The sequence below is a fragment of the Lissotriton helveticus genome, chromosome 5_1, assembly GCF_964261635.1.
Source record: "Lissotriton helveticus chromosome 5_1, aLisHel1.1, whole genome shotgun sequence".
Taxonomy (NCBI): Eukaryota; Metazoa; Chordata; class Amphibia; order Caudata; family Salamandridae; genus Lissotriton; species Lissotriton helveticus.
The window spans coordinates 1,884,732,296-1,884,749,156 of record NC_136065.1 but is presented as its reverse complement, the minus strand read 5'-3'; the positions used below and the strand labels follow the sequence as shown (position 1 = coordinate 1,884,749,156).

The 16,861-nt window shown below is 44.1% G+C and overlaps 1 protein-coding gene across 2 annotated transcripts in view; it reads right to left on the bottom strand.

Moving 5' to 3' along the window:
• EZH1 (enhancer of zeste 1 polycomb repressive complex 2 subunit) overlaps positions 1–16,861 on the bottom strand; it is a 278,927-nt gene that overhangs the window by 12,096 nt on the left and 249,970 nt on the right. The window contains exons 17-19 of one of the 2 annotated variants that reach the window (XR_013594997.1): positions 9,562–9,740; positions 6,219–6,349; positions 4,312–4,393 (exon numbers count right to left, since the gene is read on the bottom strand). Coding sequence is in view for 1 of the 2 variants with exons in the window: in XM_078645362.1 (XP_078501488.1) it covers positions 4,312–4,393; positions 6,219–6,314; positions 9,562–9,740 (357 nt within the window). In the remaining variant the exon portion in view is untranslated. The remainder of the gene's footprint in view (positions 1–4,311; positions 4,394–6,218; positions 6,350–9,561; positions 9,741–16,861) is intronic. The other variant, XM_078645362.1, reaches the window with a different exon arrangement.

The following is a 16,861-nucleotide window of genomic DNA, read 5'->3' as shown; positions in this document are numbered from 1 at the left end:
CGTCATGACTGGCAGGCGATGATGTGGCTGAAAAAAAGACCCAGTTGGTTCTGGAGATTGGGAAACTACTGTGAACTGGGGTATGCTGTGGCAGAGATCGAATTGAGGATTGCTCCCAGATAGGGTTGTAATTGAAGAGGCTGTAAATGACATTTGGTATCACTTATTGAGAACCCCAATGTGTGTGAAAAATTGATTGTGGTCTCGGTAACTTGCAGGCACCTGGGTCCATTTGAACTTTTGATGAGCCAATCATCAAGGTATGGGAAGACATGAATGTTTTGTCTTCTTAAATGTGCTGCTACCAGTGCTAGACATTTGGTAAACACTCTAGGGGCTGTTGTCACTACAAATGGGAGAACTTTGAACTGATAAGACGACCACTTCCCACAAACCTGAGGTACCAGCAATGTGACCGGGGACTCACTATATGAAAGTATGCATCCTTCAGATCGAGCACTGTCGTGTAGTCGCCTTCTTGTAGCAGTGGTATTACATCCTGTAGTGTCACCATGTGAAAGTGTTCTGACAGAATGTAAAGATTGAGAGGTCGGAGATCCAACATTGATCTCAGCTTCCCATCTTTCTTGGTTATCAGAAAGTATAGGGATTACATCCCCTTGCCTTGATGTCTGTGAAGGACAGGCTCTAATGTACCCTTTAACAACAGAGCTTTCACCTCCTCTTTGACAAGGTAAAGGTGCTGCGGGTTGAGGGGTTGTCTGCGAGGAGAAATGTTTGGTGGGTGAGAGGCAAGTGCTAGACTAAATCTATCGCAAATTATGGATAATCTCCACTGGTCGGATATTATCTCTGGCCACAGGTGGTGAAACTGCGACAGCCTTCCCCCAGCAGGTATTGTGTGTCCAGGGGGGATGTAAGGCAAGCAATTGCTTGGAGGTGGAGGCTCCCTGCAGGAGTTCCTCTACCTCTCTGTTTAAAACCTCCTGTATATTAGCCTTTGCCTGCTTGCTGGTGGTATTGCGGCTGTTGCTTATTGTATATTTGAGTGTTTGTGATTTTGGAAGCACCTCTGCCCTGATACCTCCTAAACGACTGGTGGCATGGTGTAGTAGAGACTGCCAAGCTCCCATGAATTTTGCGATCTTTGACTTTTTTCTTTTTTTCTAGATGTGAGTCCAGCTCTGGCCTGAAGAGATGTTCTCCATCGAATGGGACAATAAGGAGACTTTTCTGCACCTCAGGCTTGTTCCTGGAGATGCATTGCCAGGCATGCCTACCTAGGAGAATAGAGGAATGTATTCCTCTTGCAGCCGTGTCAGCGCTATCCCAGGCACAGCGTATGGTTGTGTTGGATATTTGTCTACCTTCTGAGACTAGGCCTTCCCCTCTCTTCTTGAAGTGTTCTGGGAGATTTTGTCTTCGCTCTTCCATATTGTCCCACGTGGCACGGTTATACTGAGATAGTAATCCCATCGAGTTAGCTATGCCAGTGCTTGGCGTGCCCCACTGCCACACTTCTCCCTGCTGCATCTATGTGCGTACTCTCTTTATCTGGAGGAGGTGCGTCCCCAGTACTTTGGGAAGCTGCACTCTTTGCAGTTGTCACCACTAGGGAGTCAGCTGTTGGGTGTCACCAGATGTAAAGTGTGTCAGTAAGGGGAAGGTTTGTACTTCCTCTCAATGAGTGGTGGAAGGATTCTAGCTTGACTGGCTCTTCAAGATCTCTGTAGAGGCCTTGAGCATGGAACCAATCATGGGCACATATTGCACAACATGCTCGGTCTTAGTGTCTCAACCAGAAAATCCTTTTTCTCCTCTGTAGTATGCATTTGTACCGTGTGATTTTCAGCTGCCACATGAATGCCACAATGGTATCAGTGGGTATCATCTGGGGGCGATGCTCTAGCTGGTATTGGGAGGTCAATGTCTGGATCTGGTAACACAATATCATATGTGTCCCAGGGATCTGAGCTTTGGAGAGGGTCCCCTTGTGAGCCTGTCATGTGTGTGAGGACTTGGGCTCCCTGTGTCTCCAACAGTGTTGACGGCGACATAGGTTGTGTAGATGGAGTGAAGTAGAGTGGCATAGGGCTTGTGGACTTATTTTTCATTCTTGGGCTCTTTTGGAGAGGCTGTGTAAGGTCAATATCCTCTGTATTTCTTTTATGGGTGTTCTCAAGCTCCCATTAAAGGGTGCTTCTTGTGCAGGAGTTCTTGTAAGCTTTCAAAACGTTTCCCTCCATATAAGGTGTGGCTACCGTCCTAGCTTTCGTGGGCAACGTGTGTCTGTTTTTTTGTTTCTATGCTCGGTCGGAGCCTAGGAGGTTGAAGCTGAAGTTGTTGGTGCCGTTGGTTTTTGCAGTATAAGTGTTAAAGTGTGACCTCCCTCCAAGCCCTTTTTTGGAATTGAAAGGTCTAGGCTCCGATGATGTGTGCATCTACACCGTATGCTTGGTTAGCTCCGATGGCTTTGTCGAGCCCGAATGGAGGCCAGGTGTCGGAGTCTTTGCTGGTGCCATAGGCTGTGCATGCGTCAATGGCTTCTTTGGCATCAAGGGCTGCTGCGTTTTATCTCCGTGCCTGTGGCCTGGAGACCAATCGGGATCGAGTGTAGTCTAGTCCTGTCTCAGCTCCGAGGCGGCTCTCGGTGTGGACCAGAAAGTGAAGGCGATGGTGAGAGGGCTGTGGATTTGTTTTTTTGATGTGGAGGTGCTGTGGGCTTTGGGTACTAATGGCCATTGACTTCATCCTCCTCCTGGGCTTGACCGCAATGCAGTCTGTCCTAGTGGAGGATCCACTATCAACATCAGCGATTCTTTGTTCCTCGTTTGCCGAGAATCCAGCCTCTGCTGCCATCTCCATGGTATGTGCTAGGAGTCGGTTACGACTGGAACGCTGAGTCTTTTTATTTTTTAAGTGGCTACAGGCTGTGCGGTCCTGTTCTTTATGCTTCAGTGACAAGCACAGGTTACAGATGTTTTGCTGGTCTGAATACACGCATTTGGCCTTGCATTAAGGTAATTTCTTTAAAGGTCTCTCCTTTTTCCCTTCCATCACCTGGAGCCAAACATTTTCAGCGGAACCTGGAAGGGGGCACTGGCGATAGCTGTCCAGAATAAAGCTGTCACTAAAAACCTGGATCAGACGGCTGCTGATGCCAAGTCATTTCGTTGAGTAGAGGCCGCTACTACTCAATTGGGTGTCGAGATAAGTGGGGAGATTCTAATTACAGCACTCCAAGTTGATATAGTTCAGAGCTTTAATGTATAGCCCTCTACACTCAAGTTTTTTGTACAAAAAAGTGTCCGAACAAGCACACTCAGTTGTAATTATGAAAAAACAACTTCTTTGTTATGTAGGATGGGATCAACAAATATAATGCCAATATAGTTAGAGGTCCAAGTCTGTGTTCTTCAAATTTTCTTTATTCAGGATTTCATAAAAGATTAATCCAGCATATCGTTCGCCAACACGTGTTTCGTCTCTTGCTGAGACTTTATCAAGGCATATATCATGTGTGGAGCTGGAGGTTTCAGAGATGGACGTTGCGGGGTGCACTGCTAGAAGTTCAATGATGGGTCACCGTAGTAATTGAAGCGGTGCGGATACAAGTTTGTCTGCAACTGGTCAGAGATGGGCAAGATAGAGGACAGCACCGTATGCAGATGATTGGCTTAGTGGTCGAAATACCCCCACTTCTAGTTAGATAGGAGAGAATGTTGAACAACTATAACAAAGGCGGCATGGAGTGAAACCTTGTAGTGCAGCGCGTTGTAAGGAGCGCGAGGTATGGGCGCAGATTACTTCAAACAACCATAGTAAGTTGTAATTTGAGACATAGGAGTGCTCGTGTCCCAGTGTGACGGTCCGTTTCAATTGGGTGTCCATGGGTGGCAAAGGCGCCAAACATGCATGGAGCTCCAGCACAGTCAATCCGAACCCAATAGCAGAAAAATCAATCTAATAATGGCACTGTTGAACATGCGCATTCTCAAAGAGGAGAAGATTGAACGTCATATCAACAATTAAAAAGACTTCAAGAAAAACAAGTTGTAAAGTTGGAGACAAACACTAGATGGCAGGAGTGTGCTTAGCATGTGCATCTGCAGACACCACATGCTACGAATTATAGTACTGCACTACTACCATTTCTGCATGTTTTTTTATTATACACAGACTTAAAATGTGATGCAGAACTGTGACTATTCAAAGGTATGGTGAATCCGCCCATTCCCTTTATGACATGAGAGTTAGAGTAAAAATGAGATACTCATTCTCAAATAAACATCTTTCCAATACATGAAATTGACCATGAATGATAAGAATAAGAATGAGAATGAATCATACCATTGTTGAGATTGAAGAGAAAGCTGGACATGTACTTGTCATAAACTTTTCCCCGGCGATCTGCTTCATCCTGTGAAATCAGCTGTAAAACATATAGATTTTAGTGACTATCAAGCTAGACAATGGTATACCTAATGAGGCATGGGTCAAGTGATTAGTGTCTGTGGGCACATCTTTACTTATATTACAGTCATGGATTACTGTGCTGTATGACACACTGGAGAGGCTTTTCGGGTCTAAAACATCAGCACCTACTCTCTAAAATAAAATGATCTCCAGACTCTTAAATGTTCCTGGCATCTTAAGAAATGCTTTAGACTATCCATAGAAGGTGGCCTCCTGTCACTACAGTTCACTTCATCCACCCCCACACTGGGCCATGAATACAAAACGTGATATGTAGGAGAACCCAGATCCAACTGTGCAAGATGGCAGGAATCTAGGCACATTCTTTGGGTAGTAGAGGATATTTTAATTGAATTCACAGTGGAAGGGCAGTACACTAAAGATAATGCAATGACTTAACAGCCAATCCAGGTCTTTTAAATAAGACACAACCTAGGTGTGAGGACATATGCCAGCCAAAATGTCCTTGTTCTACAACTGCACATCTGTGGGGTATGGGACAATGTGGAAGTGACATTAAATCCATGATATAACCACATGGAGAACAAGTGGTTCAGTAGATCATTTAGTATCTCCTTTCAGGTGCCTTTGGATTGTAAATCTTCCCGGATGAAATGGGATTTACATTGAATAAGGCAGATTGGGAAAACGGAAGGTGAACGGCGGTGCAGGACCCAAACCAGCACCTTTGCTTTCCCATTACCCTGCCACCAGTATAACATGTACCTGTGCAATTAGGGCACTGCAGCCAGCTCATCTGAGCGGCATCTGCTATTCTCACAAAGTCCTGTTACTGCACAGGACAAAGCAATCTGCGATTTGTAACTTTTCATACAATACCACAGAGAAAACATATATTTCGGACTATTACAATGCAAAAAACGAGACCAGAATGGCTGGGATAGTCTAGTGTTAATCTAGGGAGGTAGTGATGGCAATAATAAATGGTAAGAATCGAAGAGCTATTATGTTGTGCTTGGGTACAGAAAAGAGCAAGTCCTTGAGATCCGCGAGCATACTGTCTCTAATGTGACATCACAGTTGGATAGTTTCCACCCTAGCTAATTTGGTTTGCTGTATAAACACTGGTCCTTTACCACTACTGATTTGACCACAATGGCACTCACACTAACGTTTTAGAGGCTGTATCAACAGGAGTTTCAAAGCCACTCCATATACCATCCACGCTTCATCTGCCCTTGATCAGATCAATCTTCCGATGTTGCGCTCTTCGCCATCGTCATGTATCGCTATATACTTGCAATTCTCTAGGACAGAACATGTATTGTAGTGGGTAACTTCATAACCTTAGAACCGTGGTTGAGAAGCATTTTAAGACTGGGGAAATCATTTCAGCTCCCTGTACCTTAAATTGAAAATATATGTAATGTAAAACCGAGGTGAATATACAACATTAAATTATATGCGGTCCACTGTTACGGCAGTATCGAGGTCATCAACAATTGCCTCCACCTCTGACCAATTAATCAGTTTGTTGCCTATGATCAAAAGTAGTTAATTATTATGATGTACAGCACTTCTGCTAGAAATGCTTCTTTTACAAATAATAATTATAATAACAATAATAAGAATAACAATAATAATAAACCAATATAAACAAAAAAGCTGCTTCAGCACCAGGAATCCAAAATGCAAGGCACATTAAATAAGGGCCTTAATTTCATTGCTTGCAGAACTAGTACATGAACTTGGGAACAAGAGTGTTTCCCATTCGTTTAAAGCATGCAAGTGTCAGTAATATTTCAAAGGAGATCACCTACCTCCCCGCAATACTCTGAGATAAACTCATTCTTCTGCACGGAATCCTTGATGAATGTTCCCCAGCCCGCCACCTCGGATGGCGCCAGCAATAGGTGCTATAGTGCAAAACATTAACACCATTTGTGACCTGCTACAATGACAGGTGATTTGTACATAGGTTAAAGGATGTTAAACGAGACCTCAGATTCAGCCACCCCTACAGTAGCAAAATAATTAACTGCTTATCAAAAACAGACATCTCTTTCTTCCCCACCTCTCTTTAGAAACCCAACAGAGCAGAATAAACCTTTAAAATATCAGAGTCATCCCCCAAGGAGTATGAAGGATGGCTTGCCATTCGGACAGTCCGTGAGGGCCGTGAGGGCTTACAATTCGGACAGTCCCTAAGGATCAGGTAGAACACTAAGCTTAGTGCAATCGTTTTCACATAAACCCAGGTTCTATACTTCATACTGCAGGCATGAGGACACCCATGTACATTAGTTAAACAATCTATGATAGAAGGATGAACTACTGCCACCAAAGAAGTCACTCGAAAGTGTGTCACATAACTACTTTTACCCCACACTTTAATAAAATCGCTCAAGGCATTGCAATGTCTTGAGGGTTGGCTATCTTGTGCTTGACCTGCCACTGTTCTCTTATAAGCGAGGTTGCAACATCAAAGACCATCTTGTGCAATCCTACAAATTCTCCAAAAGAGATTGTTCTATTATGACACTTTGGGCCATGCCAGCCACTGAAGGACATCATAAATTTATCAATTGAGCTACCGGAGATTTCACAGCTAACACAAAGGTCTTTCCACGCAACAATGTAAACCATGAACTAGCAAACTTCCCCACCTGTATTTCTAATTGTGTAATTTATTTAATCAAATGCCTGTGCAATTTATTTTACGAGGGTCACACAACACAGAAGATCAAACAAGGAATTGATCAGCCGTGGAGGTAAATTAGGTGCAAGATCACCAATGCCCCTCTAGTTGGCCATTATAGGTTAACAAAACGAGGATGACCTTTAACGGCAGGCATTGGGACTATTACAAAACCAAAAAGAGGAGGCAGCACTGACGAAATCCTCTCCAGACAGTAGTGTAAATGGATAGATCACTGCATTCAATTGTGGAAGGACAAAATAGCATTAGCATAGACGAATGGTATTTCATCATAAGAAGTTGTTAACTTTTTGAATGGAGTATTGAATAGTGCACAATGGGATGTGCACCTATAATCATATGATTACGTTTATTTTGGAGTAGATTTTCACGTTTTGATATTTGTATATCATCTTCAACTAGATTATAAACACTGCAAATGATTGCCTCTACCCTTTGGTCTTTCATTGTTTTAGCCTCCTCCTAGTGTTCTTTTTCTCAATTTTGGTCATCTTTCCTCTGTACAGACCATTCTAATTTAATGTTTTTAATTTGTTTTCTTCCTCCCTAATAAAATGTTCAAATTTTAGTTCAAAATGTCCCTTGTTCAAGATTTAAAAGAAATTGTGTACAATCGTCCACTCCACATGTAAGTACATCCTTTGGCTGGCCAAGTTCTTGCTCTGTACCATAATAATATGCAACTGGTGCCACCGCACACTTTGTGAGTGGCAAGTTTTGGTTCCCTTAGCTTTTGTAATATTAACACTTCGCTTCTGGTGAGCATTTCACCCCTTAATCTTATATTCTCTCCACTAGACGTTGCTGCTGTGGATTTTAGTTCAAGAATGCTTTTCTTGCCTCACATTTTCCACTTTAAACAAATTTAATGTTCTCAATGCTACTCGTGGTGTGCTCGCATTTTGAGCACATTAACTATTCAAAATTGGTACATATTGTGTATTAAAGTTTTGTATTATTCAAAAAGAACTACTAACACAGTTTGTAACTAAGTGACAATGGAGCTAATCCATTACCACCTAATTGAAAGTTTGGAGATGAGTGAGGCCTTTCAGACCACTGGTTTTACATATTTCATATATAGGTTCAATAAATATTATATGTTCAATATATATCATAGGATCAATTTGACATATTGGGACAGACTATTCAATTATCCTTGTGTGAATACAAGACTTTAATTTGCTTACTAAACTGGGGAGAAGACAGCAATCTGTCCCACGGTAAATGTTGAATTAGCGTGCATGTCTCACAATTTCTACAAACGTCTTTGTAAATAATTTGTAAGAAGGTTGTTACCCTATCTAAAACACCCACATCTAGCCAAGGATTCCACACCTGTTCTCATTCACAGTCCTTCTTTTGAGTATTATTTATGTTTCTCCAGCCAAGCTCACAACTCCATGCTCTAAGCTATTTCCTGAAGTTTCATCATATCCATGTGGCAAACATCCAATGCCACCTGGATAGGACAATGAAACATTCACAATCCTATCTTTGAGTTCGTCATGAGCGGTCATCACTCTGACCTTTGAGGTTTTGCTCCAGCTGGGTAAAGTTTATTCTGTATTTGCTTCCTTTTTCCTGATTCACCTCCATATGTTTTCCAGGTCTGTTTCTTCAGATAATATTGCTATCCGTGAACAGAAGCCCACACATTTAAATGTACCAGAGGTCTTAGTATCACAAGGTACACTAGGCTCTATTCATTACACAACAAATAAACAATTGACTCACAGGTGTAGATCACAATGTGCTGTCCAAATGAAAAGGGATCTGGATAGTAGTATTGTTGATGACACTGAGTCATCCAGCAGCCGTACACACTTTCCACATTGCACTGAGGGCACTGCCTACTGAGAAACCTGTGATAACGCATGTCAAGGACTAAGTGTTGCGTAGGTCCTGCTCAAATAAAGCTTGAATTTGGGTATCAACCTTCCTCACAGCGAACCTTCTTGCCTGCACATTACAGATAACTCTAGATCAGAGCTTTAACATGACAAGAAAACAGAGGTGACATAACCGACATAACCAACAGCATCATGAACTGCATCTTTTTAAGACATTATAAGAAAATGACAAGAGTCTGAGAGAATACAGTGGTTTATTGTCAGGAGATTAAAAATGCTATTCGTAGGAATATCAATTATTCCTTGAGAGCACATTTCTCGATATTATATAAACAGCCTTTACAAAATATCACATCCGCCAGGGTAGGAATTGATATATAAATTATCATACCATCTCCCTTGTGAGCATATCACTATGTGATACAAATCATTTACCAGAAAATCACATCTAATTTGTAAGCACATCTCTATCAGACATTTTCTCTATCGCACAACTATTGTCCTTTTGGTGAAACAATGAAACAAAGGATTGGGACAGATAATACGTGTATTTCCATAATGGTTATAAAAAAAAAATAAAGTCTTAAGTACCTTTTTCAGGCCACGCTGGATGCTGCAGTTCTTACAGGAAACAATCTTAGACTCCCAGTGCTCAGATGCCCCACACGTGAGGCACAGATCAGGATCGCACTCCCGCACAGCCAGGTAACAGGGACACTGCTTTGTATTGCATTGGGTTTTACAGCGACAGCCTGGGAACCGATTTTGGCCTGGAGAAAATGGTGATGCAGGATGTCAATCAAAATGTAGGAGAGTGTCAGGGTTATCTACATAGTGGACTTCATTTAAAGCACACAGGAAATTAATTGGCTACTGTAAGAGGGATATGTGAGCAAAAGATACAACTGTATATGCAGGAAAGTCTTATGACTGTGGATGGAGTTCAAAGGCCATATTTTCTAGTGCTGGGGTTGACCAAGCAGGAAATAGAACCCAGGCATTTTCTATCACGTGAAGAAAGCATTTACCGGAGTACTCTTAAGTGCCTAAAGAGCTGAATATGACCCACATAAAACAGCTGAATCTTTCAGCAGACCCAAACACTGACCGGTGGCAAATATATATTCTACAAGAATTTCCCCAGTGGGCGTCTGCAAATGATCTGGGGCCAGATACCTTGTGTGCCTTATGCTGTTAACCTGTATCAGCGGATTTTGCAGTATCGGCAACTTCTGAGCTGCCATTTCCCTTAGGACCAATGCCTAAAAGTGAATGATTAATAATAGCGAAACAGTTATCCTAGGGATTCAATAGAATTATAGATGGGTCACTGAACAGCATGGGTATTTTTCACCAAGGGGCTCTGAGTAGCATCACAGACAATGAGAGTGAAGCTGGAGTTCTGTATGATGTCACTCAGAACCATCCAAGGTGAAAAACGTTACTTGTATTCACAGTTACAATTGTGACTAAGTTTCTTATATTCAGTAACACTATTTCACAATAGATATTCTATCTAACTGCAGATTACTCACCTTGAAAATATCCCAAGGCGCCAGAATAAATCTGCAACCTCCAAATGCAGTGCTCATGCACACAAGTATGTGGCACCTGCAGCTCCACACTGCATTAGTTCCAATCTGGAAGTGACGAACCGGGCTGCATATAAGCACCACCAATGCACGCTGAGGGCATTTTCTTTTGGAATCTTGTCCACGTCCTCAGAGCCAGAGCCCATCAGCAGATTGGAAGGGCCAGTGAGCAAATTCCTAAATTGGGACCTTTTTGGATGGAAAAGGAGACTATGCTACAGAACGGGGAGGTGGGAGGGGGAGATGAATCTGTAGTTACATACAGTACCCACCAGAGAGTGTTACCAAAGGTAGGTCACTTGTTCTTCTACTGATTTCTTCTAATCGTAGATTCCTTACCTTGTGAATAGGTACTAAAGCAGCACCTCCCAAGGTGGTGGGCTGTGGATATTCTTAGGTAAAAAAAATCCTGCAGGAATAAACTGACCGACCCGAATGTTGTGGCAATCGTTCATTGTGAATGTGTGCACTTATGCCCATGTAGCAGCCTGACAAATATTCATAGCAGGAACTCTGGACTGGGAAGTGGCACCAAGTAATTATCAGTGGCAGAGATTAGTTTAAGCATTTCGTCCATTACTTTTACAAAATACTATAGTGTATCACCCTCAGGCCTTCTGCAGATTGCTTTTTAGTCAAAACCTAGCAGATCTTAAAACAGAAGTCTATCAATCATGATATGGTCTGTGTATGCAACGCCTTGCCTTTCTGTGCTCCAGAGAACAGCCACAAAGACCTCATTGTCCACTCAATGTTCTGTGGTATGATAAGCGTGAAAGTTCAGCATCCTTTTCCGGTTTAAGCAATGGAGTCCCTCCTCCTTTTACCAGGGATGAGGTGAAGCAGAGAAGGTCAGAAGAGTTATAACTTGTCCGACATGAAAATGCTCATTACTTTTGGCAGGAATGCAGTTTGAGGTCTTAACACTAGTTTGTCCATAAAAAAGGTGTTATAGGGTAACTGGATCGAGGGAGCCTAAAGCTCCCTCATGCAACACTCTGTCGTCATTGTGAGCAGAAGGACTGTTTTCAAGATAAGGAGGCATGATAGATAACTGTGCATGTTCCCGAAAGGGGTACACATTAGGAAAGGGAGAACCAAATGTAAGTCCCACTGTACCAATGAGAGGGCTTTGCAGGAAACATATGATGCAAAGTTTAAAAAAATCGCATCACAATAGGTGAATTGAATAATGACGGCTGGTCTGACAAACGTAAACAGGCAGATAGGGCCAATAAGTAATCTTTAACAAGACACCCAACAGTTTGGCTTGCAGTGGGTTAGTCCTGTGGGTGCAGCACTAAGCTACAAACTTATCCCAGCACCCGGTGTACACGGATCCTGCCAATCTGCCACGATCACAACAATGACTTCAGAAGGGAGATCAAAGGACATCAACTGCATCCGCTCAATCTCCACGCACGAAAGTGCAGGTTATGCGGCGCTTGTACAAGACCCTGCTGCTGCGACCTAGTGATAGGACATCATACAGGGATCCTGTGCTACGCTCTAGGTGGAACACATCTAGGAAAGACAATGATCTTCAGAACTCTAATGCACTAACCCATCCGGTTCCAGAGAGTCAGAGCTTCCTGGAACAGGACCCCAGCCAACTAGTTTCAGTACCACCTGGTCCAGTTGGTTCATGAGAACTTACACCAGCCCCACTTTAATGGCTAGCAGGAAGGCCTTCAATGACCAAAGAATTTACCACAATTATAGCAGACTATGTGGAGGCGGGTCTCAGTCAGAGACCAGAGTCCTCTGATTTCCACTTCACCCAGATGACCTCCCCGATCTAGTAGTGTCACATCCGTCACCATCATCAACTGTGGGTGGCCCAGGGAGAAGGGTCTGCCGCTGGTCCATTTGCAGTTGAGTAGCTACCACAGCAGATCTTTGGCAGGCTCCTCCAAAATCTGGATAGAATCTCACAAGTGCTCCTGGTACTGGGCCCATTGAGAGTTCAGACTCCATTGCAGTCCCCACATGTGCCATCTTTCATAATCAGCAAGCCGGATGCAGGAGGTCAGTAGACCAAGAATCTTCATAGCCATCTTCCCCAAGGCCCAGGAGAGAGGGCGAAAAATCTATCTGGATCATATCCCAAATGTACTGGACTTGTTGATCTCGAGGAAAGACCCAGAAGCACACTGTCTCCAGGATGGCTCCGGTTAAAGGAAAGCTCTGCGTAGGTGTCTGGGGGTTGCCGACATCAGGAGGGGTCTACAACTGACTGCGGGGAGCCTGCCTTCAATAATCAGTCATAGAGGTAGAGAAGCACTGGTAACTCCGACCTCCGAAGATGGGCAGCCACCACTGCCATCACCTTTGAACACCCAAGAGTCACAGATGAGCCCAGAAAGAAGCCAGGCAAATTGCAGGAGCTCGTGGCTCACTTTGAACTGTAGGTACCATCTGTGAGCCTGCAGGATGGCGATATGAGACAGGCATCTTGCAGGTCCAACACCACCATCCAGTCTCTTGAATCCAGGGTAGAGAACCTGGGTCTGCATGAGTATTTGAATTTGTCCCTTCACTGGGAAGTCGAAGAACTAAAATAGGATGAAGGCCTCAGTCTTTCTTCTGCACTAAGAAGTAGCAGGAATAACTTTCAATCCCCACTTCCGATACCTGTACTCACATTAAGGATCCTTTGACCAACAGGCCTGCACCTCCTTACTCAACAAGGTCAGGTGGCCCTTTGGAAACAGAAGGTCAAAAAGGAAAAGCAAGGCTTAGTCCTGTTGGCCGATTTCAAGGATCCACCTGTCAGATGTGACACTCTAGTCTTCTGATCTATTTCCTAGTTCTCTAATTGCTCCATTCAACTTGCATTGCAAAATTGCTGTGATCATAGCCCGTGTATCCCTGTATACCCGCACCTCATAGATTTCCATCCATTCTCAAATTGCTGCAGGGGTGCCCAAACCGTCCATCAGTCTCCCTTAGCCCTCATACATCCACACCCTGATCCGTGAGTTGGCCCCATACTTACAACAACCATGTCTCTCCTAATTCCTTCCGGGGTTCACGCAAGTCAGTTTACATTGCTGACTAGGCGGCCAACTCATCCTCCAGTTTCGCATTTCGTCGCACATGTTTCATGGGTACATCTTCAGCCACTGTCCACTCGCATCGCTTTACCAATAGTAAAATTAATTTTATTCTGACTATTTTCTTGTTAGGGGTGGGAATCAGGCCCAGCAATACAGTACGAGGTGTGGCTGTATGGCTCAGCCAGTGGCTATTGAAGTTTCCGTCCAAAACGGCATCAGGGATGAGCATTGCCAGACAATACGTATGAAGTCTGCTGTGGGGCACCCGCTCCAGGCACAGTGGTCTCTCCATGTATTATAGATAGTATGAAATGTTTTGGGTGAGGGATACGTTTGGTGCGTATAATTATATCGGATCAGTTTAAACCACACATTTGAGCTAACCACCTGCACTCTGTCATGCACCTTCTCCCATTCCTGGTCAGACAAATGTTCCTCCGAGACCTCTTGCTACTTTGTGTGTGCTCTAGGCGTTATTTTTAGTAGGTCCTCCCTTAGCAGGTGATACATCAGCGATATCAATCTACGACCTCCTGCCAATGCCAGAGCGATATCGGTGTCTGTGGGTGGCGACTACTCTGGAAAGCAGGGCCATACCTTTCGTGCTGTTGCAGACATCTTTGAATAGTGTGAATACTGCCTTTGTGCCAAGTGTGAAGGATTCAATGGCATCCTCTCGCATGATGAACTGTCCTCCAGATACAAATCTCCAAGTATTTCGCAGCCCGTGACCTTCCATTTCTGAACTTACATTGAGTCAGTTATCCTTGCAAATGGCATCAATGGCCATATCGGCATGTCCCATGCATCTGGGGCTCGCCTTATCACGCTTGTGACTGCTCTTTCCCATACTCAACACACCTGCAAATAAGGAGGGGCATGTCTGCAGGCACAAGAGCAACATTCACAGGCAGGGCAGGGAGCGTCTCTTTACTATCAGAACTGCTCAGAAGTCTCTTTGCCCAGTTGTCTGCTGGAGCCAATCAGTGGACAGCGAGCTTTAAGTGGGCAAAGATGTAGTAGAGTTCTATGTTAGGGATCTCAAGTCCTCTCCGCCCTCAGGTTTGTTCGAACATGGTTTGTTCGAACATGGATAGTCCTATTCGTTTCCTCTTATTGGCCACAACATTTCCATAATCAGGAGACCGTCTATTGCACTGAAATTCTGTATTTATCGGCTTGCGTAGCAGGCAAAAAGCGTTGGATCAGCTTACTCAGCAAGTCAACCGATAGCAAGTGTAAAAACAATGGATATAAAGGTTAGACTGTGGGCTCTTGGTATTCTTGAATATTACGTCAAGAGGTGAAACTTGAGGACTAACCACAGCTATGCAGTACTACTATGCTGATTGAAAATTCTGATAATTTTAATAAGGAAATTAACTGACTTGTTCTGAGGCACCGCTATTAATGTAAATATCAGCAGAGAGTCACACAGGGAACAGTCCATCCATATCAATATGAGTAAATATAGAGTCTGATGGAGGCTGTTATTAATGTATAGCTGGAAGCCTTAATGCCGAATTGTCATATCGATAAAATCACAGCTAAATATAGGCAACAGGATAACCTTATGTTTCGTTAGAGTCAAGATCTCATGGAGCTCCCATCCGATAGCGAGGGTCCGTAGTTTATCTCAAGGACTGCCCACTGTGATCCCCCAAGGATGCAGTAGTTCTGCCAGTGGTTATATAGCCAATGCAAACAGTAGTGGTGAGAGAGGGCACCCTATGCAATTGAAAACTGCTCAAAACGACACCACCTGTTGGCTCCGGGTCTGCATATGGTAGCTTGACCCAGGTCATTTATTTGAGGCCTTGCCCCACTTTCTCCAGATTATGTCAAAGGTATTCCCAATCCACGGAATCAAACGCTTGTTTGATATCTAGAAAATGTCAAGGCATAGGCATCACCATTCAGATTCATGCATGGTAAATATGTTACAGGTGCCTGCGGTTTTACATTTAAGGGCGGGAGATGAGGTAGCAAACGTGCCACTAGCATACCGCTAAGGATTTTTACATCAACGTTTAAAAGGGAGAGCAGTCTTCATAAAGAGGCTTCAACTAGATTCTTGCCCCATTTCTACACCATCACCATTAGGGTCTCATGCTATGTTTGGACAATCACCTCCTCTGGAGGGCCTCATGATAAACCTCAAGTACTTCTCTGCCAGCATGCCTGTGTATCTTTGATAAAACTCCACAGGGAGACCATCACCTCATGGTGCTTTCACAGTTCAGTCCTCTGACTGCAGCGAGGACCTCATCGCGAGTAATGGGCTCATCCATTGAGCCACGGTCCTCTTCGGTTAGATGCAGGAGCTCTACCTGAGCTAGAAAGGTAGCCCCACAGTCACTCAGTGAATTCCCATGTGCTGAAATTTTTACTTTGATGGATCGAGAATAAGCCATTGATGGCCAGTTGAGTATCGACGAGTTCTCCCTCGTCATCTCTAAGTGCCAACACCGGGGCATGTGACTCTGTTTAACCAGGCAAGCAAGCATTGCTCCCTTTTTATCCCCTTCAGGGTGCAGTATCGGATTGTGTGCCGTGTATATATGCTTCTCAAGCCCTTTTGTACCGCTTTGGCCGCCATAAGTGTGGCAGGGTATGCTCAGACGTGAGTCCCTTGCTCACTTTGCCACTGGATTCAAGCAAGCCGGGCTGTAGACGACTGTAATGCCAGAAATCGGTCCTTGGAAGCTTGTTTCCGGTCCAGGGAAGGCATGGCTTGGCAGTTCGGGCTAGACTGTTCCCATGAGGCACAGGGTCAGACTGATTTGCATATAGCCATGTCTGAACTGGGGTGGCAGAGAGGGCTAAAGAACGGTGAAGGATTAAACCCAGATCTTTTGACTGGGTGTGAGTGTTTGATTGATTCAGATGCTCCGTCCATCACCACCATCTTTTGTACCGCCAGTTGTACAGCAGCTCCTTACGGCACTGTTACCATTCCTAGAGTTTGTCTGGCTGGGTAGGAAGCATTTTTAAGTCACCCAGACATTTCTCTTGGAGGCCCAGATCTTGCTCTAACTTTCTTATGACGCCATACAAGATTTTAGGACAAATGTCTTTAAGGACCACCTTTATCGCATCCCAGTCAAGGGCCCTTCTCCCAGAGTTTCCCCAATTTTCAGTAAAATAGTGCTAGAGCGCCTCTCACCTCAGCCTGGAATGGGGGGGATTTGTTAGTGCCTCTGCCCCGAGTAACCAAAGCTGGACCGCTGTGCGACTTTG